Source organism: Doryrhamphus excisus, chromosome 7 (genome assembly GCF_030265055.1).
Source record: "Doryrhamphus excisus isolate RoL2022-K1 chromosome 7, RoL_Dexc_1.0, whole genome shotgun sequence".
Classification (NCBI taxonomy): domain Eukaryota; kingdom Metazoa; phylum Chordata; class Actinopteri; order Syngnathiformes; family Syngnathidae; genus Doryrhamphus; species Doryrhamphus excisus.
The window spans coordinates 15,207,882-15,234,792 of NC_080472.1; the positions used below are offsets into that span (position 1 = coordinate 15,207,882).

At 40.3% G+C, this 26,911-nt stretch overlaps 1 protein-coding gene across 3 annotated transcripts; it reads right to left on the bottom strand.

The window, feature by feature from the left end:
- Positions 1-696: 696 nt before the first annotated feature.
- On the bottom strand, positions 697-13,439 carry LOC131132462 (monocarboxylate transporter 2-like). Of its 3 annotated transcripts, none has more exons than XM_058078093.1 (5): positions 13,172-13,439; positions 7,444-7,683; positions 3,523-3,666; positions 2,374-3,162; positions 697-1,834 (listed from the first exon to the last, which is right to left on the bottom strand). In XM_058078093.1, exons 2-5 carry the CDS (start codon positions 7,658-7,660, stop codon positions 1,566-1,568), a joined length of 1,419 nt encoding a protein of 472 aa, XP_057934076.1. In that variant the 5' UTR covers positions 7,661-7,683; positions 13,172-13,439; the 3' UTR covers positions 697-1,565. The 3 variants fall into 3 exon arrangements, with proteins under 3 accessions (XP_057934076.1, XP_057934075.1, XP_057934077.1); XM_058078092.1 differs by having other exon boundaries at positions 7,444-7,688; positions 13,172-13,438; XM_058078094.1 differs by lacking the exon at positions 13,172-13,439 and adding an exon at positions 10,187-10,573 and having other exon boundaries at positions 7,444-7,688.
- Positions 13,440-26,911: the final 13,472 nt, after the last annotated feature.

Consider the following 26,911-nt stretch of genomic DNA (forward strand, 5'->3'; position numbering starts at 1 on the left):
CAACATTAATTCTATAATATGCGATAAGGCACTAAATACTAATTTGTTCACAATTAGGATGATAGTTGATGTTCTTAATAATCTAGTTATACATTTTTGATTCTTCTCATTCATCCATTGCTACTGTTCCAAGAAATGAAGTTAAACACAGTGAAATGTGACTGGAATAAAAACGTATTTTCTCCAGCAGCACATGCTGATTATCAAGAAGCGTCATCACAGCATCAAAAATATAAATATTTCACAAATAATGAATAAAAACCGAACATAGACACAGTTCTGAGCCTGCAGGTCATTCATAAAGGTCAAGAGCAGCTAATTGGACATTAGGTTAGATTATGAGGTGTTGGCGGTTTGACACCAGCAGGGGGCAGTGTTATTAGGGGAAAACGTGATTGCAACACTTTGGAGAGTTTGCATTGTGATTGTCCAGACAGCATTCACAAGCCACAGTGAAGGTACAAAACATGCAAAAAATATCCAAATACTGCCAAACACTCAACTTATGTGAAATAAAACTATATCAGTCAAACACAAATTGTGAATTATTTTTCAGAATTTAGGACAGTCATTGGTCAATATTTGCTCTACAGCAGCATAAGTGATGGGAATAAGTGAACATTTGTATCAGTCTTTGATGCAAACAGCACAGATGAATTGAGAATATGTTAGAACAAAAGAGTCTGGACCACTGTGGACTTACAAAAAACATGTGATTTAAATACACTCATTAGAGCATCCCCCCAAAAAATCATGTCATGTGATTACATACCATTTCCGTAACATTTCCTTCTATTACATTTAAGGCAATGCATTAGCCAAGAGTTACACTTCCTGATTTCCACACTTCCCGATTTCCACAATATGACACTATATAATGAAGGGGCAAAATACAGATGACTTTGGTCAGTAATACCTTATTAAGGCTTGCAGAGGGATGTACATTCAGGTCGATTCGATTAAAACAGTGTTAGTTGACGTACTCTATACATGGCATTTTCTCTTTTGAATAAGTGCAGCATACTTTGTTATAGGAGTATCAGTCTTACAGTGCTCTGAAGGGCATCGGGGTGCCCGTTGCTAAACGTTTCCCTCTCAGCAACATTTCAATGCTTTGCGGTCGTCCACACCTGAAGATGTGGAAAACTTCAAGACTTAATCAGGAACAGACGATGGCTCTTTGGATCGTAACCATTCTAGTTTCGGCCCAAAATTGCAGCCGGCTGTGTATAAATGTGGCACCACATCAATACCACATTGAAAAGTTTAAATTACTGAAAGACATGTTTGCCGAAAATTCATTGATTTATACCTGGAATCTATTCAGAAGCTTTTCTGAACATTTTAGCATCTAATTTGATCTGATATGCCATTCCCGTGTATAAATTGTCATATTGTTCTCTAGATACATTTCAGCAGTAGTTGTTGCTTTGGCAGTTTGGAAGAGTTGCAAAGGACCCTGAATAGAGCCTTGTGGAACACCGCGAGGCACCTCTTGGCTTCATTTTGATCATTTCCGACCATTTTTACGGAAGCTACAGTAAGACAAAATGCCTGTCTTTTATTTACATATTGGTTTCCCGCTGCATAAGCTTCTCCCCTTTCTCCTCGTCCCGCTCTTCCTTGACCGTCGCCTCACCGTCGGCCTCCTTCTGAACCACGTCCGGGTCTTCAGTACCGGTCGGTTTGTACAGCTCGGCATGTTTGCGCTCACGTTCCAAGAGTCTGTAGTTGATGAAGTTGCCGATGAAGAGCCAAATACTCGCCACGATCACGACGACGCCGCAGCAAAAATACATAACTTTGTAATTCTTGGTGATGTCCACCAGTTTTCCTGCAAGAGAAAAGAAAAAAAAATGATTATTTTCTGCCAAGTACCATAAATCCCAGTACATCAATTTAGAGGAAAAAACACATTTATAAATGTGTAACCCATGTTATGTATAACATCAATACAAGTAACAAAATAAACATTAAAAAGTTTTTACATAATACATAGCGCCTGAGGAAAGCATTTTATTAGAGGACAAGCATCAAAAAAGGTGAATGGCGTTGCAATACTGTCTGTATCCACCACAGCGAGCCAGAAGAGCCCAGAACCTAGAGGGAGGCTGACGTCATTGCAGTGCCCCAAATAATGTGTTGCTCAGGCACAATGCATAATGGAAAAAGTGTTTTTTTCTCTCAATTTTAAACTCATATTGGTACATGTTTGTGTATTTCTGAGGTATACCTTTTGGGGTGTTAAGTTGCCGTGTGATGAATTTAGTGATTTTTGTTAGGTGACACCGTGAGTCAAACAAATATTCTTATACTGTTATATATAATTGCAATTTTCTAGGAGATGTTACGGTATGCATATAAGGACAGTACCTGCTACTGGTGGACCAAGAAGAACTGGGCAGCATTCCACAATGGTTGTGAGGCCCACAGCACTGGAGAACCTCTGAGCACCAACAAGGTCCATGAGACTCTCAAACAACACCGAGCTGACCATGCCGAATGCAAAGCCGAAGAAAACGGCGTACACCACCAGCCCGGTGTAGCTCTCTGCAAGGGGGCACAGAATGTGGCACACACCGTTGTAGAGCACGGCGAAGCTGAAAAAATACTGAATCCTGGGCCTGATCCAGCGCGAGTTGGCCAGCAGACCCATTGAGGGCCTCGCAAACATGTCGACAAAAGCCAGGATCGAGAGGAGAAAGGCGGCGGAGTACTCGTCCACGCCCATGGCTTTGGCGTAAGCGGAGAGAAACACGATTGGTGCGAAGAATCCCAGGAACATGATGACATTCCCAGATAGGTAAATGAGGAAGCCGCGATGCCTGAAGAGCGACAAGTCCAGATACTTGTTGACAATTTCCCAGGCGGTACGCTTTTCTGAAGTGGCGACCGCTTCCGCCTTTTTCACCTTAGACGGCGGAGGTCCCAGAGGCCTCATGAGCGAGCCGGCCACACAGCAGTTCAACAGCAGACCGCCAAGGATGAGGAAGCTTCCTCTCCAGCCGAAGTGGTTGAAGAGATACTGGTTGAGGGGAGCCAAGGTGCTGAGGAACACCGGACTTCCAGCCATGGCCAGTCCGTTCGCAATGGGACGCTTCCTATAGAAGTATTTTCCTATCATGGTCAGAGCTGGCTGCAGGTTAAATGCCAATCCCAGTCCTAAGTGGAAAGATGACATACTCTGTGTGAAGTCACATATCATTTTACTTCAGAAACACTTTATATTTAGGCATTTTTATATTGACCTTTACCATTATTGGTGCTAGTACTTTACTATGGTATTATTATTAGTGTGTTGTAGTTGTAGTTTGAGCTGCATTAAGTGTCATTTTTTGGGGTTAGCCAATGTTGTTCAACACTTGGCCATGTTGATATGTGAAAACTAAAAATATAACCTGATCAAATTAACCTGACAGGTCAACAACACTCTTCCCGAAGGTCTATTTCCAACTGCCTGCTATTAGCAGAAGCTAATCAAGTCCACTCAAAACGGACTTAAGTGGATTTAGAAAGACTTACCGCCGATAACGCCGATGCAGAGGTAAAGCTGCACCACGCTGGTGCAGAATGAAGCGAGGGTCATGCCAACAGCACACAGGCAGCCCCCCATCATGACGATGGGCCTGCAGCCGTACGTGTTGACCAGTATGCTGCTGATGGGACCTGGAAGACATACAAACAGAGAAACATTATATATAGAACAGGAGATGGTCTTGATTTCCGACCTTGAGCCAAGTTACCCCTCATTTGCATCTGAACCACAAATTCTTGGAGGCGACTGAGACGAGGAAGCCCCTGAGCCTGCACATTATTTTTTTTTTTTCCGGGAGAAAAATTACTTATCTCCTGGCCAGACAGTGTGGACTCCATTACAAACTCAATATAACCACCTAGTGTAGATCCCAAAAGGGAGTGACATGCAGTTTGCCTCCACAACAATTTCATGGTGGCAGAGGGGAGTCATGATGGTGATTCATAACAAAAATAGGGTCAGTCTATTAAAAACAAAACTACACAGATTTTAAGCTTGACGTGATGTTTACAAATCATCAGTTTGTCTATATGGATCCTAATGTGCAAATTCAATTTGAGCAACAATACAACTAAAGCACCATTTTTCAATAACACATCCTGTCAGCTACCTGTTTGTGCTTGTTTGCTGCCTCAGCCAAGGTCAACTGTCTCTCTGTCACGCTCTCTTTTTGGATTAACACCACTGATCTCACACGGACATACAGTCTGCAGCTTGAACGCGTCACCAGCCAGCAATGTTACCTCACAGCTGCCTGATGTAATGGCAAAAAGGATTGCACGCCAATGCTCAAATGTGTTTTAGTTGGTCTTATTTGCCACGGGGAAAAAAACCTACAGTGGCTCCCATCATCCACAAACCTAACATGGGACATGAACACTTCTCTTTTCTGTGTGTTGTAATGATTGAAAAACAGATTAAAAAATGCACTAAATGGGATACAACTATTTTGAAAAAAATTCAAAACATGCCGACAACGCTCCGCTTAAGTATGAAATGTTATTAAATGATGAAAGCATAGCTTTTCAGTATATGGAATCAAACTATGGAATGGATTGAGTAAGGACCTCAAACAATGCACAACGATGAGCCACTTCAAGAAACAATACAAGCTGTTGATGTTTGCTAAATACAAGGATGAAGAGTCTTGAACCAGTCATGATGTGCTATATATATCACTATATTGACACTTACTATGGTATCCATTATGTCATTGTATGGTCATATCACCTCGTACTTCGATACAAGGTGCATTAAAAAAAAAAAAAAAAAAAAACTTAAAACTGTATTATGGAAAGCAGGAAGTGAACAAATGTAACAGTTACTGATTGTAAAAGTACCAGATGGAGGGGTAGGATTTAATAAGATTTGTTTCTTCCTACTCCTTTTGGACATGCGGAACTGTCAACTGATTATGTGATGCACTCAACTGTAATCTGATGCATGTTCAAATGAAATTAATTTGGTAATTACCATTACCAAATGATGCCTCTCTTTATCTGTATTATACTTTAGAATGCACACACATGAGAAAGACGTGTGTTCTGATGGGTAATATTCCACAAAAAATGCGGTTTTCCTTTAATGCTGGATGATGGATGCATGTACTGTATTTCAAGGTCAGTTGAACACTAAGTGTATCAATAATGCATTTTAACTATCAAGTTAATATGGTCGTTATTTGATTTTGCAGTGATGTACAACTACGCCAATGCAGCGGAAACAGCACGTTATGCATCTGTTGAGAGAGTGTCATAAATAAATGTGTAACACTAACATATGTAGCTTTATTAGTTGTATCTCTGCACAGGCTTCACTTTGCTCAAGCCCAATATGAGATTACTCTTCTATTATGCATGGTGTTTCCTCTGTAGCTGCAGCAAAGCCAAATCGCCGAGTCAGATTTGCGAGATAAAAAGGGTGGAAGTCATTTTGTCTCATGAGACGGTGACCTGGATTTAACCATACTGATCAGTGAGTTTGCTTAATGATAACCGATGCACTGAGGTATCCAATCCGATTTTGGGCAAAATATGTTTCCAGTTGCTGAGCTCACCTGCTGTATCTCTCACTTTGGCTGCAGGCCTGCAGTATTGTGCAAGGCAACGCCACAGCTGCCATCTGTCCACACTATAATCCTCCTGTCATTCTATCTACTGCTGTTATTACCATCTGCACTGATCACCAGCAGGCCTGGTAAGCCGACTCCCTACATTGTGCATTACACGGAAGGTTTATTTGCTCATTGTACAGTATATTATACTGTTACACTGTATATACTATACATGCTATAATTAATAGCATCAATATGTGTAGTCATCTCGCTGGTAGTATTGATTATGCTCCAGCTGTCCATTAAATGGTCTGCTGCCGTGGTGAGTTTCTTGTTCTGTGTCCTGACCGCTGTGTCCGCGTGTTTACACAACAGCTCCGATTACAGTGAGGCCGTGTGATAATGGCGAACATGCAGGAATACGAATCCGGCCTCACCCAAATGAAATAACTTTTTAGGTGAGAGCTCATCACATGACGGGGTGTCATGGTGATAAAATGACATTAAATATTAGGGGTGTCATGATACTGAAAGTCACAATAACAAAATGCAGGACTGGAAAACTGTAATTGAAGTGAGTCCATTTTTATAATGTCATGCTTTTAACTGTTCTTTCCACCAATAGTAAAATTCTAAACATTTTGACAGAGTTTGATTCCTTCTAAAGTGTCATCCCTTCTAAAGATTAATTTCGCCTCGGTTTAAGGTGGGTCCATGACCATCATTACATGGGAGGCTGACGAAATTGATACCACCCAAACGACCATGGTTGGCGGTCTGAGGTCCCACTCCACTGTATCTTAACAACCGTCATTTGACACCACTACAGAGCCGAACCATTTCTCTACGAGCAGGTCTCCTCCTTTAGATACATATATTGGATCTTGCACCAAGCTCTCAGACTAGAGCTGTCCTATCTAGTCTGATTGCTAATTTGATTTTTAGACTTTTATACAGCCCAGTTAAAAATGTAAAGAGCAATGCATTTAGCCTGCAGACCGTGGCTTGGACACCACTGGTCTAGTGGTCTAACCTGTTTTACTTGTTGATAGTCGGGGAACAGGCTATTAGAGGTCACTATAGGTCATTATTTTTTTTGTTGTAAAACTGGCACTTTCTTTATAACTTTCATTTTATATTGCGGGCTGCACGGCGAGCGAGTGGTTAGCATGCAGGTCTCACAGCTAGGAAACCCGAGTTCAATTCCAACCTCGGCCATCTCTGTGTGCATGTTCTCCCCGTGCATGCGTGGGTTTTCTCCGGGGACTCCGGTTACCTCCCACATTCCAAAAACATGCTAGGTAGGAATGAGTGTGAAATGTTGTTTGTCTATGTGTGCCCTGTGATTGGCTAGCAACCAGTACAGGTATACCCCGCCTCTCGCCCGAAGACAGCTGGGATAGGCTCCAGCACCCCCCGCGACCCTCGTGAGGATAAGCAGTAGAAAAATGTATGAATTAATTTTATATTGTAGTATTTATGAAATGCATCCAGTGGCATCACAATAAAAATAACATTCATTCATTACACAAGATGTGACAGATAGAGCCGTTGCCTATATTACTATAAGTGATATAGTGCTGGATAATATCAATATATTGAAAATCCGATTGCCGTCTCTGTGTGGAGTTTGCATGTTCTCCCTGTGCGTACGTTGGGTTTTCTTATATTTTTAGAGCCAATCAAAAAAAGAGTCACTGGCCACACTTTGGTTACCCCTTGTATATCGGATATCTCCCATTGGTGTGCATGTATAAAACCATAATCAAAGGTGGTCCAACTTTTTCATATTGTCTTACATCAGGGAAAAAAAAATATTCTTATTATTTCTGGACCGGAACATATGGTAACTGACCTGCGGCGTACATGACGGCGAGCATGATGGAGGAGATCCATGCGATTTGACTGGACGAAGCATCGAAGATGATCTGGATGTCTTTGAAGAAGACTGTGATGGCTTTGGGGAAGGCGTAGGAGAAGCCTATGGAGATAAACGATGCCAGCACCACAGCCCACCCCCAACCACCGTCTGGTGGGAGCACGGCGGGGGGACCAGTGACCGGGGGCGGCATCACCGGACCACGTCAACCCTTCACTGCACTGAGGAAAGAAATAAGAAAAAAAAGTTATTGTGATGCCACCATTAGTCGCTGTGACTCCTATTCACAGCATGGCATAATTTCAAGCGAGCTCCAGTGTCAGAATGTACACATCATTCGATTCAGAACACACAAACAGTCTTTATGCCCTTCAGCAAACAGCCAGCAGTTACGTGACGCATGTGGGAGGGGGGCATACCAGCAGCTCCGCATCCTGGTGAAAGCATGTGCAAACACTGACACACACACATTTATGGTATTAATGCCGCCTTGTTCGAGGGTATGCGCTCAGTCGTACCTGCGATTCAATGTGAGTTCCACCCACTATTCACCTTGAACCCGCCCACCCCACAAGCCAGAGCGGGAGGGAATTGTAAACTGGGCGGAGTCTCTGCGTTGTGGCTCATGTAAAGCAAACAGCCTCATAAGCGTGTGACAAAATAAAGGAAACAAAAACCACAATTGTTTCCCTGACCGCATGCCATTGCAGTGAAGCACAATGACAATGATGTGTTTATTTACGACCATACAAAGGATTAGAAAAGGTATGCAGTCGAGCTTTAACCGTATTTAACACCGTTCTCAATAACCCCGAAATTCATTTTCAGTTTGTGGTTGCAGAGCGAGACGTGTCTATTCATGTTGGTGACCAAGATTTCTACTATGGCTGTGAAACTTGAACTTCAACATCTCAAAAATTACAGGGAGGTACCAGGTGTGTGCACCCCCCATAGGCTATAAGTTGCACAGATATTGGATGTTAGCCAAGTTTTATTCAGCCTTTACTGTCACAACTTGCAAGGCAGGCATGAGCCAATCAGAGTGTTTGTCTGTGTCATCCCCACAGTATTATGTGAAAGAGGTGGCCTTGACTGTGTATGTTCTCTTGTTAAACCACAGGAAACGTTGCATTGCGCAACTGACTCATCAAATGAGAAACTCAGACTTTGTATGTACGTGTGAAAGCTCCGCCCAACCAGACACATGTATGGCTGATGCTGCTGTACTATCCTTTTTCTTATGTCAAAAAGGACAGGGGTGTCCAAAGTGCGGCCCGCAGCTTGTTTTGTGTTGGCCTGTGGCACATGCAAACAAGAAAACTCATTACATGTCATCATGGGTCAAAGACCGGCGACCTACCAGTTGAGAATCCACGGTTTCCTCTACATGTAATTCATTGTGGCGCACCAACATGGCAAAATATAAGCTGCCACACCTTCAAAATATTTATTTTTAACTTGAAAACAATGTTAAGTAATAATGAATGAATTTATATGCTATAAAGATATATAGGGCTGCACAGCGGGAGAGTGGTTAGCGCGCAGGCCACATAGCTAGGAGACCAATTCCACCCTTGGGCATCTTCTACGCGAAGTTTGCATGTTCTCCCCATGCATGCGTGGGTTTTCTCCGGGTACTCCGGTTTCCTCCCACATTCCAAAAACATGCTAGGTTAATTGGCCACTCCAAATTGTCCATAGGTATGAATGTGAGTGTGAATGGTTATTTGTCTATATGTGCCCTGTGATTGGCTGGCGACCAATCCAGGGTGTATCCCGCCTCTCGCTCTCGTTCCAGCACGCCCGCGGCCCTTGTGAAGATAAGCGGTAGAAAATGAATGAATGAATAAAGATATATAGATGCACATGTCGACCACAATTAGTTTCAAAACAATTAAAAATATCATTTATTTTAACAAACATGAACCAGAATTGCCCGACTATCCTTTTGGCATTTGCACAATAAAAGCACGAGACCTGTTTTGTGTTGACGAGGAACTCGCTTTCTCCTTGTTAGCATGTGAATGAAAACAAGTCTGTAAAATGTTTCAGTCACAGGCTAATAAACCCATCTATGCCATTAATGTGTGATCGCTCACCTTTCAATCTCATTCCACTTTGCATCTTTGTTTACACATTTTGCCTGGCTCTCTGGGGGCTAGTGGTGTGTCGGTCATGAACAAATGGGTCAAAAGAACTGGTTATTTTTTGTGAACGGAATGAATGAGGTCACTGCCCCTAAAATACCCGTTCAGTTGCAAATGCTTTTTTTTTTGATTGGCTGGAGAGCCAGTGCACCGTTCCTTTTGCATGGCGGGACTATCTGCATGCTTGCCTGTCTTATCCTATCGTCCCACCTCGCTCTGTGGGTGGGTGGGGTTAGCTGACTGAAAGACCGAGAGATTGACCGGTCTCCAGTCGGTCTCTGTAACGCGGGACCGGGGAGCTGAGACGCTTGGATCTGGAGGGCTGTCATAATACTAAACAAGGTACGTCATCAAGTGTTGTTGCGCTGTTGAGTCGGAATGAACGTGAACATGAGCGAACGAACTGACTCGACACGGCTAACCGGGTCTGTGCAGAGGGGGCGATCACAAGCTAACAACCAATTGACCGAAATGAACGTAATTAACAAAATTAACCGCACTTTTTAACCGGAATGATTCGGTTCACTGAAATGAAAACGTTTTGCCCACCACTACTGGGGTCAGATACCCACCTCTTTTTTTGTCCCACCGGCAAGTGGTTGGCAAGCGGCTAGCACGTTCACACCGTCCCCACGATATTTTAACTTTGGTTGCTGATGACACAAAGTCACAATCCTTTCAGTACAATACACACAAACACAAACTTTGAAGCACGCATCATTTTGTGTTGCGTCATCACAACAACAACAAGGTCAGATGACTCGTAACTGTCAACCTTTAGTCACAGTGGGGCCTGTGTGACCTGCGAGTGGGCTGCTATTAACTAACTGGAAAATTCTACTAAAAATTGCTTTGGAATGTTCACCAAATGATGCCACCTTCTGTCAATGTCAAAATGTATGCTTTACTTATGTATTTATAGATTGTTCTTACGTCTTACTCAGGTCATGAACCTCCCCTGTGTCGTTTTTTTTTTTTTTTTGCTGAAACTGCAACATGGAAACAAATCAACGTTTATGGCAGGGGCCCAGCATCCAAAGTAGCGCGGCTATCTATAAGCAAATCATCTAACTGCCAATGTGGCCTCACTAAAGCAGTGCATGTCTTTGTTTCTCCGAGAAGAACACTGTTTCGTAGCTAGCACAAATAAAGACAGACATGGAGGAAGCGGAGCAGAGAGGCTTATACTTAACTTTTCATGCTATTTCAGTCTACATGGCAGAGCCCATGAGTGTTTTAACGCTTAAATAAATCTGATGCAATGGCTCGCAATACTACTTCCTCAACTTAACTTGTTAAACTCAAGATTATTTATGGTGGCTTTCCTCTCACGCAAGAGAAAGACTATGATTTCTAAGCTTAAAAGTATAAATATAAGAGTCAAGGTCAACTGACGGGCATGTGACAGTGTGTGAACATGATCATAAAAAAATGACTATCCATTAAGGTTCATACCTGATTACCACAAGAGCAGGACTATCTAAATGTCGTACAAACAAACAGCTGTGATAAACCCCGTCTGACTCTACAAAAGGAAACTTGAGAACTGGAGTCAGCCAACTGGAAAGTCGCATGGCGATGAAAGTTATGGCACTCGAGCTCCAAGGTAATTTCAAAGTTACATTCGCTTTGCTGCATGTATAGCTTATCATTAATTCTATTCGCAACTCTCTCTTGGGGAATGTGGCACCCACATGGCTGCTGATCCGGCAAGTACACTCAAGGATCAAGGGCAGTGTGTAACAGTATCGCAACTCGCGTACTTGAGTGCCTAAGTGCGTTCACATATTGAGTTTCCGTTAACTGGCAACTCCTAAATTGTCCATAAGTATGAATATGAGTGTGAGTGATTTGAGAAGCACCACATTTGTCACAAACATTGCAAACCAACAAATGAATAGGATAATAATAGTATAAGGATGACAAGCGGATTGGCAGATTGAATGCTTAAACCTGGATTATGCTTCTGCATCGTCCCTTCCTCCCCAGGAGGAGAGGATGTGCGCAAAAGCGGGCTATACACCTTCTGAACGAGTCGTATACACACTAGAAATGATGTACTAAAAGCCAACCAATCATAATTTTTATGGTCTGCACTGCCGCACTGAGGGGCATAATCCAGGCTTTAGTTATCAGGTCAGAACCTTGACAACGTTTCAGCCGTTCATCCACATGGAAACGGCGTTCCGGGTGACCTGAAGTAGTATTTTTGGAAAACGACTTCCTGAGTGGTAAAATTATTACCACTACATTACATCATTTTCACCCAGGGATTCGTTCCCGTCTGGATGCAACTATTTACAAATCCGGTCCAATACATGATTTAGGGCAGAAAACATACTAAAAGCTTCTTGGAACGTTATTTATAGTTGATACACTAACATGCGGGTGGTGGTGGTGTTTGCACGATGCTGATTTGTAGCCACAACAAACCTCCTTCAGACCACATGGGAAAAAAAGCCTTGATCTGGATTGAAACCTGACCCACTACTAAAGTAATAACACTAAAATAAATACCACATAGGTAGACAGGAGCTAAACTCAACTGATAAGTCAGGGAACATTATCATTAAGTTCACGATGCCACTTTTTGCCAGTGAAAAACGTGTATAGATGTCAAGAATTAGAGGTCATCAGGAGCAAGACCACTATCATTAAGGCATTTAGCCAGAAGGAGAGTTATATCATCTTTCCTGTGGAATATTAGAGGCGTGTACATGAATCTTATATGAATGGGACCCATACAGGCCACATGACTGTCCCATGCTGATTCGCCACAACTTTAATGTGTTGTTTCTGAGTAAAGTGGCCCCTATGAGAAGAGACGCCCATCACGTATGTTACTTTGTGTACAGTAAAACATTCACTTGCACCATAGTTACAGTTCCAATTGGTGCTCAAGGCATTGTTGGATATTACACTTATTTGCTTTGTCACCTATAACACAAAGTCACAATTTCCCATGCACAAAATGCATCAAGGTATCAAGGCTTTTGATCTGTGCCTTTAAGGTGAGCATTCATCCATTCAAGTTCCCTGCCTTTAAGTTTACAAAACAATAAGTATGTCCCTTGGAAAAATAAACTTTCCATGTCAAATATAAGAATGTGACAAGCTGTTTTTAAAGCAAGCTGACCACTGCCGGTAGCAACACAAATGAACCTTTTCATTGAATTCTATGTTGTGGTTGAATAGTAAAAGGAAAAGCAGTGATGCAAGTCTAATCGTGTGTTGCTGCTGATGGAGGACAGGGGCCGGATAGAGCCAGTTTTTAATAGCCAAGGCCTACTGGACTCAGCCGGCTTCCGGCACACACGATGTCCATAAATAGCATCAATGAATTAACTAATACCTTAAGTGATGAGCAAGTGGGAATTCCAAGCAGCGCAGCAACACGTGAACGCATCATTCAATGTACTCGAGACATATTAATACTCACTTGACGTCCATCCCCCAGCACATACTTATCCGCACCAAAGATGCTAAAACCTGCTCAATCACTGACAGAAATCGAGCACATCCAACCACTAAGACACGTGTTAAAAAGGTTACAATACCTTCAGAGGGGGATAAAAGGTGCGTTTGTGCGCGTCCCGGCTCGGTGACCTTGGAGGAGAAAGATGCCGATGTGTGTGTGTGTGTAAGTACAGTGTGTGGACTGTTTGAATTTCCTGTGTGGCGTGACGTGGAGTGCTGAGCGCTGCAGAGGGCGGTGCTCCCACGTTGCTATTTTAGACCAGAGAGGATTGCCACGCCACTGATTGAATCGTCCACAAAGTACTGCGCACTCTCTACTGGTTGATCACACGCGAGCAATTTACACACCCGAGCACTGTGAAGTAGTCATGGGGCATTCGCGAACGATGCGGCTTTTGGAACCGGTGCTTTGATGTGAATGACGGGAGCAGACGTGCGTGGTGAAAATGTGTGTCGACACAAAGGAGTGTGAAAAAACTTTACTACATAATATCCAACGACACACATTTAGATTTACATAAGAAATTTAGCATCTTATTGACAATGTGTGTGTATTTTTTTACATGGCTAGCATCACTGGGGCAAACCTAATCTCTTTTAGCCTGTATGATTCATCAAAAAGGGTGGTTAGCATGTGGGCTCCAGCATACCCACGAGGATAAGCCACACAGAAAATAATGGATGGATTCATCAAAAAGGGTCATGGTGAATCTTTTGCATAAGACTCACAAGGCAAATTCGAGATTATTACTTGTAGGCCATGTAAATTGACGACATTGCTTTTGTATATTTTCAACAGCAAATGTATCAGTACTCAGGGATGTCATACCGTGGCGTTGTTAGGCTACGAACCGCATATTTCAGTTTTAACGGTTGTGCAAAATGTAAAGTTTCCCTTCCGATCCTAAAATAGTGACACTTGAAACACAAGAAGTGAACAAACTATAAATGACAACAAATTTTGCAAGTGTCAACGTGTAAGAGATATTATGTGAATTGTTTGTTGTTATCAAAAATTCATTTTCTACCGCTTATCCTCACGAGGGTCATGGGGGTGCTGGAGCCTATCCCAGCTGTCTTCGGGCGAGAGGCGGGGTACACCCTGGACTGGTCGCCAGCCAATCACAGGGCACATATAGACAAACAACCATTCACACTCACATTCATACCTATGGACAATTTGGAGTCGCCAATTAACCTAGCATGTTTTTGGAATGTGGGAGGAAACCGGAGTACCCGGAGAAAACCCACGTATGCACGTGGCCGAGGGTGGAATTGAACTGAAATGGAAGGCTGTGAGGCCTGTGTGCTAACCACTCATACACCGTGCAGCCCAAACACACAGATATTACAGTAAAATTATTGTGTTGCAAAGTATGAAGCAGAAAGAAGATATCAATAACAACAAGCTAACTATCCTCTATTTCATCTAGACAACACTGAGATGGCTGATATGGATTTCTCCGACCTGAACATGTTCTATCGTTTTGATTATCACACTACATCTAAAATGACAACGCTGTGTGTATATGAGAATAAAACTGGCCATAAAATACCTGCAGCAGGGTTCTATTCATCCACAGCACCTCTGATAGAGATAGAGATAGATTTCTGGAGGATGATATACACAATATGTACATTCCTCTACTCAGAAATGTAATGCCTGGAGAACTCCACTAGACCATGTGACCTCACAATCCTTATCTTATGTGCTAAACGATGAAAAACTGCATATAATACAGGCAGGTCTAAAGTCAACTTGATGTAACATCCTGTGATCATTCCCAAACGCCTCACTTTTCCAATCAGTCAATGTGATATCTTTTAGGCTGTGGATAAAAACACAAACATGACAGCTAAGATAGTGGAAACCTGCTGTGTCAAAGCAGAAACACAAGAGCAGCGCTCACAGCGGAGGTCGAGTTGTGGCACGCTGGAGAAATATGGTTTTGCTTTCCTGCCAAAAACATCTTTGAAATAATACTGTTATGTAAAATGGCCCATCCGAAGTTTCTTAGTGTGTAGCTTTAGATGGACACACAGTGGATTCCACTAACTCCCACTGGATGAATGAATGAATGAATATTCAATTTAACTCAATATTGTTTATCATTTTTTTTTCTTTACTGACTGAAAGCATCTATTGATAGCATTATTGCCATAGTGTATCTCTTTGGCTGTGATGACATAGCCTACCAACAGGGGTCACTATAATGACAAGGTCATTGAAGGAAATGGGGTTGTCCTTATTGCAGAGTTGCCCAATCTTTTTAAGTTGTAATCTTTTTCCAAATGGACCATAAAATATATATTTTAATATTATATAAAAACATTTTATGATAACTCAACAAGAATTGTCAAATTCTATTGACTAATAACAGTATGTATATATTCAATATACATTTCCCTCCATTTGAGTGTGCTGATGTTTACCACCCCATTTAATGCTTTTTTCCAAACTGCCTGACTGATGAGACCACCGAAGGAAGAAGCTCTTTCCACACCTTGATGTTTACCTCTGCTGTCAGCTTGTTTCCACAAGGCCAGCAAAGGGGCCCCGGCTGTTTGTGCGAGAAGAGAAGCTGCAGCTGGGCTGGATGGCGGAGGAGGCTGGATTCTCACCTCAACACCTCCCTGAGCGGTGACGTTGAAGGGGAAGCGTGTCTGCACAACCTATAGGCACACTCCATCCGCCCCACCATGCAGTCAGAAACATCAGGCTCACATTATATATATGATACTGTATGTACTTTTTAACACTGTTTTAATTCTACACTTAGATGCCCTATGTCACGTAAACAAACAACACAAACAAATACATTACATTTTAGCACTTTCAAGAAGCCTTCTATGACTGGATCTCTGTACTACTCATAAAAAGTTTGGACATATTCACAAGAATAAAGTTTAAAACTTATGAGGAAAAAAAGCAGTACATTTACCAGACTGAAGTCTTAAATTTACGAGAAAAAAAGCTGTAATATTCAAGGAATGAAGTCGTAAATATACACAAATAACATCGTAAATTTAGGAGCAGGAAAAAAAGTTGTAAATTTACAAGAGTAAAGTTGTAAATTTATGAGAAGCATAGTTGTGAATTCCCCAGAATGAAGTCGTAAATTGACCAGAATATTACAAGAACAAAGTCGTACATTTATGAGAATAGAGTCAGAAATTTACGAAAATAACAAAGTTGTACATTTACAAGAACAACGTCGTAAATTTAGGAGGAGGAAAAAAAAGTTGTACATTTACAAGAATAAAGTTGTACATTTATGAGAAAAATAGTTGTGAATTTACCAGAATGAAGTAAGAAATTTGCCGGAATAAAGTCTTAAATTTATGAGAAATATTACGGAAATAAAGTCCTACATTTACAAAAAAAAAACTTTGATTTTACAAAAACAAAGTTGTACATTTATGAGAAAAAAGTCACAAATTTACGACAATAAAGTCGTAACTTTACCAGAATATGACAAAAACAAAGTCATACATTTATGAGAATAAAGTCAGAAATGTACGAAAATAACAAAGTTGTACATTTACAAGAATAAAGTTGTACTTTTATGAGGAAAAATAGTTGTGAATTTACCAGAATAAAGTAAAAAAAATTACCAGAATCAAGTCTTAAATTTATGAGAAATATTACAAAAATAAAGTCCTACATTTACAAAAAATCTTTGATTTTACAAAAACAAAATCTCACATTTATGAGAAAAAGTCACACATTTACGACAATGTCATACATTTACAAGAATTAAGTTATAAATCCACAAGAATGAAGTCATAAAGTTCACTAAAATAAAAATTGGAAATGTTCGAGAATAAAGTCATAAAAATATGAAAATAGTCATAAATTTAAAACAGTAGTCATAAATTTAAAAGAAAAAAGCTAAAAGTCTGAAATTTATGAAAAAAAGCTGTAATCTTATGAGAATTATTACATAAATTTAAAGGAATAAAGTTGTAAATTTGCAGGAAAAAAGTTGTAAATTTACGAGAATAAAGTCGTAACATTACGTGTCATACGTGTCAGAGGGAAAATAGAGCAGCTGAGCACAAACAGATTAGCCTGCTTTCCTTACACCATAGTTGTCTCATTGCAATGCCTGTAAGATTTACATTTGTTTTGACAATTGTTGTAAATTTACAGCTTTAAAATCTGAGATTAAGTCATCAGGTTATGACTTTATTCCTGAAAAGGGGGATTTACGTGGCTTTTGGCAAAGTTAAATTGGACTTTTTTTCTCAAAAATGAGAAAATGTCTTTATTCTCCAAACTTTTCAATGTGGCCCTAATATACCGTCGTAGTATTAAACACCCCCATCTTAGACCCTTTGGGAGTGATCTCCTGTCCCTTTGAAACAAATAGCATGAATGATGGGCATCGTCCAGCACCAAACAATGGAATGGAGGAGGAGGCAACATCAGCAGGAGATTTTCAGGAGATAAAACTAGGTTTGGGTTGGTCTGACCCCCCCTCCTTGCTAGTCCCTAACAATAAGGAAGGTGATAACTAATCACAAATAAATGTTGACCATTCTACTTATTTAGTCAGATGAAAATCTGCATTTGTGTGTATGGCAACATAGTGCTCACACTGCTATCATGAGCATACATTTTCTCATTAGGGCAGACAATGCTGGTCCGTGCATGTAACTAATTGGAATAAATGACATTGTTGGAATAATTGATTCAGTCTTTTCCCATGCAGTATCTGCATCATCTGATGTTAGCTTCCTGTTGCACAATGAGTCACCTATTAGCAAGTCATTGTCCTTGGGGCATAGCATGACTATTTGTCATGCTTTTTGTGCTAATTTAATGACCCACATAGTTTATTTAAAGTTATTTTACTTTAGTTTATTGGATTTCATTCATTCATTGAGTTGTTATTTTATTGCACAAGTGTTTTAGTTTAGTGCCATTTAGTGCCAAAAAGACCCATTTACCCTTATACATTTTTATTGGCTGTCTGTCTTTTCAATGCCTCTTTATGCTTTTAAGGTGCACAGATCATTGATTTAAATATGTTGATGTCTCCTCCAACCACCCTACTGTGTTCCTTCCAACTGTTTGAACAGCTGTGCTTTCGTTATCACTGCCTGGACCCACCGCTGATTCTTGCTCCTGGCAGGAGAGGAGCGTGTGAAGGTGGAGGGTCCACAGGTTTGGAGGCTCTCAGCAGGAAGGAGGTCCATGGTGTGGTGTGACTATACTGCCTTGTTTACCACAACTCGGCTGTATAGCGAAGGCAGGGACATGTGTCACCGTTGTGTTGATGAGGTTGAGAAGAATGCATACATGTGTTGCATACTGCATGTGTGTACTGTATACTACCCTCATTTACCCTACCAGCATCGTTAGGAGATTCCAAAGTCATTTTTTCACATTTTCCATAAAAAGGAACAGGTAAGTTCCCAAACTGAAAAGGACAAGTTTCATGGGTCCAGAACGAGCCCATTTAAATGACATTGAATCCCTTAACTTTCAATATGGTACTTTTAAGGGATGAAAGATGAAAAAAAGACACTTAAAAAAAAATAGAAACATTTGCGACAAAACAAAATATTTTGACACAAAATAGCATATTGATTTTATTTCAATTTGATTTAATTGCTTTAATATTTATTAGTACTATACATATAATTATTATTTAATTTTCATTATTTTTAATTATTTATATACAACTTGTTATTGTTATTTAATTGTTTCAACATTTAATTTATTTGGATTTTTATTTACCATTCGTTATTAAAAACATTTTATTCAATTGCTTCAATATTTTTCATTTTTATTTTTCCAATAATTATTATGTCACTTCTATTATTCTTTATTAATTGGATGACACTTATATGGGACACTTTTTATTTTATTTATTTTTTAATTTTATTTATTTTATTTAACAATTTCAACATTTGATTTATTTAAATTTGCATTTATTGTTATAGATTTTCATGCTTATTCTTTGTTTATATTCTATTTATATTATTATATTATACATATATCATGATGTTATGATTATTGGTAGTGAGAATTATCGGCCTGTAATCAGTATAAAAATGTGATATCGGTCGATATTGGTATCAGATATTTTATCCCAGTCATGAAAACCGATATTTAGAAAATGCATGCAAATGTGTTCATTCCACCACAGGAGATATGTCATGTTAAACATATCGGTATTGGACATTGAGAGTTGGACAATATCAGCAAAAAAAGCCAATATCGGACATCCCTAATATTTATTTTCTTTACTCTTTTTTTTAAATGAATTTTATTGTTCAATATTTATTGAAGTTGTATTTATTCTTAGAATTATTAGATTTTCACGACTATCATTCTAAATCCAGTATACGTCTTTTTAAAAAATCACCTCAAGTTGGCTGAGTGCTGTTTTGTGCTGTTACAGTATGTTGAAAACTGCCTTCATGGTACATTTATGGGTGCGGTAAAACAGAGCTAAGGCCCCTAATGCATCACAGAAATGCTTGAAATCGCACATAAAATAGCAGCCAATCATAGTACAAGGGTTTGCTGCTGTGATGCTGTTCATATGTGCTGCAACACAGTTTTTAATTTGTGTGCATTGCAACCATATGGAAAGGGTGTAAACACTTCTCCTTTCAGAGTACTTGAATGCTTTTTCTCAAACACATTCAAGCTCACTCAGCCGCTTAAGTCAAGATGAGGCGCATTCACAATTCTCTTTTTAAATGATTTATTAATCTTCCTGAAATAAACACTTGATGTGTTCTTACTCCTACCTTCTTTATATTGCTAAACTATTCCATCAAGTACGGTTTCTATTTGTTTTTGCCGTTGCTTTACAACAGAGAAGCACAGCAGCAGACAATGTGTTGAAGTAAATTAAGTTAAAGTGCAAAAAGGTTGATTGGGACGTTAAATTGGATATTGAGCGGACTTGTCTGCATTTCGCCAATCGCTCAGTGCGGTTATGAGTGAATAAAGCAGAGCGGTCTGAAAAGTGCGAACAAATACAGGATGATTGGCTTACAAACGAGCTGCAATTCTACCTCAGGGTGAAAGATAATTAGAATCAATACTAACCTCAGGCCAATGTCCTAAATGCCTTCTGACCTTGAGCCCAAGGTGAATGCATTTGTGCTATAATTGCTAGAGTTTTGCCACTTTTCGAAAAGTAATGTTATCAGTAATGATTTCCTTATTAAGATGGTGTTCCTTCACGCAGGAGTCAAGAGCAAGATGATTAGATTTAAAGTAAAGCAGTTGAGAAACTTTTTTTCAGGCAATGTGTGCATGCAAGTGTGTTTAAATGATGGGGTGTAAAGCCGTATGTTGACAAATTATGGCCATCAGTCTCTTGGTCAGCACACGCCTTGCCCTTGTCAGTCATCCCATTAATTATGAGAGGCAGACGTCCTGCAGGAACTCCACACACACTGCCTCATTTGTGACCAGGTTGCACAGCAGACATTTTGTTTCTGACTCACAGACTCGTAATTGGCGGCGGTCGCACAATGCCCACCTTAACGTGCCCACTTTGGAGGCTCTCAACATGCCTGTCAAAATCAGCCCCACACAGGCTAAAAGTCTTGACAACAGTTACTCTGTTCTTATGGCTCCAACACTGCTGTGCTGTGCCTTTTCTGTAAACATGCAAAAAAAATGTCAACGCATGCAAAAAAAAAAGACCTCAAAACACTTTGCACAACATGAGCATGTTTAAAATGCATCGTATGAAACAATATAACCAACAGGGATTACAGGCCGTCCTAATAATAACAAGTTTCAACATTACTATGCAGTCCCACCTGCTACATCTTCTTAGTTCACTTTTTTCGATTCATTATGTCTCCCAAGAATAAAGCATAGTTTTCTGAAAAATAGTCAAAAGTGAAATGAAAATTCCACATCGCCAAACGCTCGCAAAGTAGAGAAACGCTGATCAACAAGTCCTTAGAGGTTTTTTTGGAGGGCTTCGTAGTCGAAATAGGTGTGTCCCAATGATGTGCATTGTTAGCTAGCTTATATTAACTAATTTTCTGGCATTATAATGAACAGAAAAGGGAAATATGTATTCATGTTAAGGATTGTGAATGATGGGCAAAATTCCAAAAAAAAAGGTGCAGTTCTCCTTTAAGAGAGGTGGAATGACTTCTGCGAGTCATTATGGAGTATAAGACAACAAAATGTCAGGAGAAGATAGATAGATGGATGGATGGATGGATGGATGGATGGATGGATGGATGGATGGATGGATGGATGGATGGATGGATGGATAGATAGATAGACTCCCTTTATTGTCATTGCACAAAAACACAGTAGTGAAATTGCCAACGAAATGTTGTTGCCTGGCTCCCATATAATAACAGACACAAAAGAAGATAAGTAATAATAAATAATAATAATAATAATAATGTGGAGAATAAATAGACACCAGCTCCCCCCCATTAAGGACATAGCGTTGACTGGGGTGAGTTAGATCAGTCGAAATATTCAAATAGCATGTCGGCTTGTCGACAAAGCTCACTTCTGGTCACGTGATGGTGATGGGTTGGCATTGGGTCGGGAATGTCATCGTTTTCTTAAAACAGCAGTGTCACCTGTCGACACAAAAATGATAAGCTGGCGTTTTTCAGATTTCCCACTCTGAAATACTGTAGTATTGCAGGGCACCCAGAATACCTTTCATGTAAGTCAGAATTTATGCCAAAATTAACATCAAAGTCACTTACACTGTAGAAAGAACATTTGAATGACATATAAATGCAGTAATGAAAAGCTTCAATACAAGAACTATATGAAACTAATGAAAAAAACAGAACAGAACAACACTTTCCAACTCCCGGAACCTGTGTGGGCAGTCTCAGCTCAAAAATCAGCACATCCGAAGCACGCCGCCTGTGCATCTCTTTCGAGCGGTTGTGACCTAGGCTGTACTTTTATTTCTGTGGTTGTCTTGCACACTGGAATGGGTGTTGCAAGGGAGGCTCATTGCTGTTTATCACTGAGTTATCACTGTCTAAGTTTGCGTAAAATTAGTATTTATATTTTGAAAATATTTCAGATACTTCTTTATATATATATGTTAGGGCATCAGGTGATTGAATATCTTAAATAAAAAACAAAGAAAGTTCCCTTTATTCAAGTCTTTTTTGCTTTTTTTGCAACATTAACAGCCATTTTGGGGTTGCGTAATTACATTTTTCAAGCAACCGACACAAGATTGCTCATAACTGACTAACTGCCACAAAAACAACTTTAATCTGTGATGCCTCCAGTATTTTCTGAACTGTTGCTTGTGGTTTATATAAGTATGAGAGCGCATAAACACGCATGCATGCATACCTTCACTGGCACTCCACCCCTTCAATGTATACTTTTACTGGAAGTCACCTGGAGCTATGCATGCTGGGTAGGCATGTTTTATGCACTGTTTCTATTCTGAGGATCATTTCTGGCAGTGGGAGCAGCATTTGGATTTGTCGCCGCCAAAATCTGTGTGTGTGCTTCACACAGACTGCGGAGGCTCCGGCACTCTTGAGTTCACATATCTCCAAACTGTCATACAAACTATCCAAAAGGGTGGTTTGGAGGTGCTCTAGTGCCCGAGTACATGTGTATGGGGTATCTATCAAGCAGGCGCCGTTGTGACCAAACAAATCCGGCGGTGGTGGCTGGACAATATGATTTCACCAAAACAGGAATGGAAAGCGGTAAGGGTAAACCCTATGTTGCATAGAAGGTACGTATAGTGTGTGTTGCAAGTGGGGTAAGGTGAGAGGTGTGGGCTGTTTACATGAGACCATTTTTAATCAACATTGATAAATATTCAGTGAAACACGCTTATCGGATGAGATGGTGGTGGTCCAAGCCATTGCTTGTAGGGTTTTCATTCACTCATTCATTTTCTACCGCTTATCCTCACGATGATAGGGGATAGGATCAGGGTGCTGGAGCCTATCCCAGCTGTCTTCGGGCGAGAGGCAGGGTACACCCTGGACTGGTCGCCAGCCAATCACAGGGCACATCAGGGCTCGACAATAACGATGTACCGATGGCCCGGGCAAGTTAAAACAAAATTCGGGCAAGTAAATCCAATCAGTGATTCCCGTCGGGCAAGTGCACTTTGGCATGCCATACTGCAAAGAGTTTTTTTTAAAGCGGTTCTAGTTGGGTAAAACACGGACTGCGTAATTCCGGTGGTAATTTGGAAACCAATCCTTGCAAATCTTGAAATGGACCAATCAGAATCGTTTATTTAGACCGAGGTCGGCAGTCCACTGTCCGTGTTTTACTCACACCCGTTATCGTTTGACTACAAAAACATCTATCATGGCGTCCCTGCCAACATGGTCTAATTCTTCAACAACTTCTGAAGGAAAACACCAAAAAGTGATGAACCAGTGCCTCCTAAACAAGTATTTTATTAGCGGCAGCAAATCAAATGATGGCACAGGTGAGTGAATCACATTGAATCACCCAATAACCTGTGTTGTCATTTATTATTTAATAAGCACAATGTTTATTCAATCATGAATGTACTTATATTTATCAAGGCAAAGTGCCTAGAAGTCTCTTGACAATCCAGATTTCCATGCAACGTCATGATCTATGTAGGAAAACAACCACAGGAAATGATAATAATTTAATCTTTATTTGAGATTCTCATGTGATGCCACAAAAATTAGATGATATCATTATGGCAGTCTTTTCATTTTACATGGGGCAAGTTCGGGCAAGTAGTTCTCACCTTAAGGATTCCCCATGGGCAAGTCATTTTTGTTTTTAATGTAGAGTCCTGCACATATATGTATAGACAAACAACCATTCACACTCACATTCATACCTATGGACAATTTGGAGTCGCTAATTAGCCTAGCATGTTTTTGGAATTAGCCCACGCAGCACAGGGAGAACATGCAAACTGCACACAAAGATGCCGGAGGGTGGAATCGAACCTGGGTCTCCTAGCTATGAGGCCTGCGTGCTAACCACTTCACACCGTGCAGCGCGTGTTGGGTTTTTTTTTCATTTATTTCATTTGTAAATAAAATTTAATATGATACTTAGTGATGAGAGTATTGTGTATGGTTCTGTAGTTGTGCTTTAGGGTGCAGCGGCGTTTGCCTGCTGGGTAAAGTCAGTCCAAGAGACAAGAAGAGTTGCTGCATTGAAGTGTGGAATGCATCTTGCTGTTTTGTAGACCCCAATAAATGGTTGATTTGTGTACAGTCATCCCATTATATGCATTCTTAGCTGCCTCTTTTTTAGCTGTTTTTATATCTTTAGAGCGCACACAAAAGAGATAGACGTGTGTTCACGTCTCACATGAGGATTGTGGGTGATGGACAAAGTTCCTCCCCAAAAAGTGTGGTTTTCTTTTCAGCGGACCCTAAGGTTGGATTATAAGACAGAAAGAGATGAGCTACTGTGGGACACGAAAAGTCTAAATGATTTACATGCTGCAGTTCCTCTAATGTTAGCTGAGCTGAGAGCGGCGTCAGCAAAGGAGGCCATGAGGAAGCAATCCATGTGGATGTTCTCCAAAATCCTGCAAGAGTCCTTGGGGACCTAATCAATCACTACAAACAGGCAAAATACTCCAGCATGCAATTCCCCTGCCCTGGATTCCTGTTGTTTGTTTGTTTTTCTCACCACAGAGAGGTTAGCGCACTGAAATTCTCAAAAAAGAATGTGTTATTCCACCATAACTTGGCACACATGTCAAATTAAATCACGAGCACAAATTGCAACTATCTACAAACAAACGGTTGCAGGTATGTCATTGGCCAACAACCATGCATGTTTGACAGCCCATTTTCTTTCTGGCACAATCAATGCATTGATACGTTCTGTTAAAATAAGTTCTGATAGTAACTGGAGCATGGTAATGTGTTTGTTTCTGCATTACACTTCCCATTTGCCCACAGTCTCACACATCCAAGCAGCTGTTAGAAAGGCAATAAACCATTCACAAGACCCAGCCCCCCACCCGTCCACGACACAATAGAGCTGCTTATCACCCATCACTTATATTGTCACATCAAAAAAAAAGGCAACATCACACGTAAACAGGTCAGTCTGCTGAAGTGTAAGAATTATATGGATTGCAACGAATGTATATTGTAAAGTCGTATAAAGCCATTATGGACGTGGAAACAAGATGGGGGAAGCACATTCAGGGCAGCATTCAAAACAGGGGAGCAAAGCAGGGGAAGGGGCTTTGATACATTATGTGCATTAAAGATGCTAGAACTAATTGAATATAGGTCAGTGTATGGCTATCAGAACAAAAAATCAATATCATATAGCTTAGACCAAGCAAATTAGTGTCATATATTATTCATAGTGAATTGATTTTATTTTTATAATATAAGTGGCAATAAAAAAAAAGCGGTGGGATGAAGTTGGTCCCTGGGGTCACACTTTTAACACCTCCGTGCTAAGAGGTTTAATATATTTCAATAATGTTAGTGTGATATCTTGTTCAAACAGCCGATATTTACATGTTTTCCTAATTGTAATTCCTAATCCTCCTCTATAATATTCCCTGGGGTGCCAATAAAAATTGAGCTGTTTGCATTTTAAGCACCTCTTAGCTATACGGCGCCGTATAGTGACTTTGGTATCACTGAGATAAGATAGAAATATCACAGTGCTGATGTTCCCTTAGCCCGCTTACAAGTTTTGGTATTCATCGGAAGCCTTGAAGACTCCATGTTGGAATTAATACTGACCTCCTCCTCTGCGACACCCGGTGTGACTCAATTCAAGTTTTAATCAGTTACCATCATGGTTTGTCACACTTGCATCTGCATGTCAACAGACTAATGAGGTTGTGCCCTCCCTGTGAAGAGGAAGTGCCCGCAACTGAGTGAATATTTGACCTTGCCTTAACAGGAAACTGTTGGACGCCTGGCCTGAGGGGGACTTCATTTTTACCCAGGCATGAATATCCTATGAAGGGGCCTTTTAATGTGGAAATGAAACACAGCAAACAGCCTTTTAAATGGTAAATGATTCCTAGTCAATTCTTTCAAGTTCTGAATATCAATTAAGGCTTCTGTTATGGACTGTACCTTTAAGGTGTAAAAGGTTGGCATTCAGCAATGAACAATGTGGCCCTAAAAGTACAATTCACATACAGTAATGAACATATTTAAATGTTCCTTATCAGATGTCTTTCAATGTTGGAATGGAGTGGTTATTCATGACTACAACAAAGTCATGCAGAAGTCCAATTTAACTCCATTTGTTTTATATTTCAACTGCTTCCCAAGATTCCACGTCACCATCAGAAGGTATAATAGCATTGATCGATCTATAACATTTTATTGAATTATTTTTCCTTTTTAGTTCTTAAAACATTTACAAACTTTTTTTATTTACGGAATGTGTGTTTATGTGAATGTGAACGTGACCCTTGTGAGGATAAGCGGTAGAAAATGAATGAATGAATTCCAATGTATTATTTAATCATTATTATTATTTAATCATCATTTCATTCATTCAATGAATCAATCCACCATGGAAATGATTTAATTTGATTTGCATCACATGCAATCAATTCACAGTTCCATGTCCAAAAGGAGTAGGAAGAAGCTATGATATCATTTTTTTTTGTATTTTGTTTTTTGATAGATAATCTATTGAAATTAAATATTACAAAATACAAGCTATTACATACTAATAACACATGTAGTAGAACGGGCCTGCGCATTGCTAGACGAACAGGTATGAACTTCATCACCCATAAACCACTGCGGCTGCTTGGCCCCGCCCCCTGCATACCTCTGGTGAGCTTTCCTGCGACTTTGTCGGACTCCTCCAC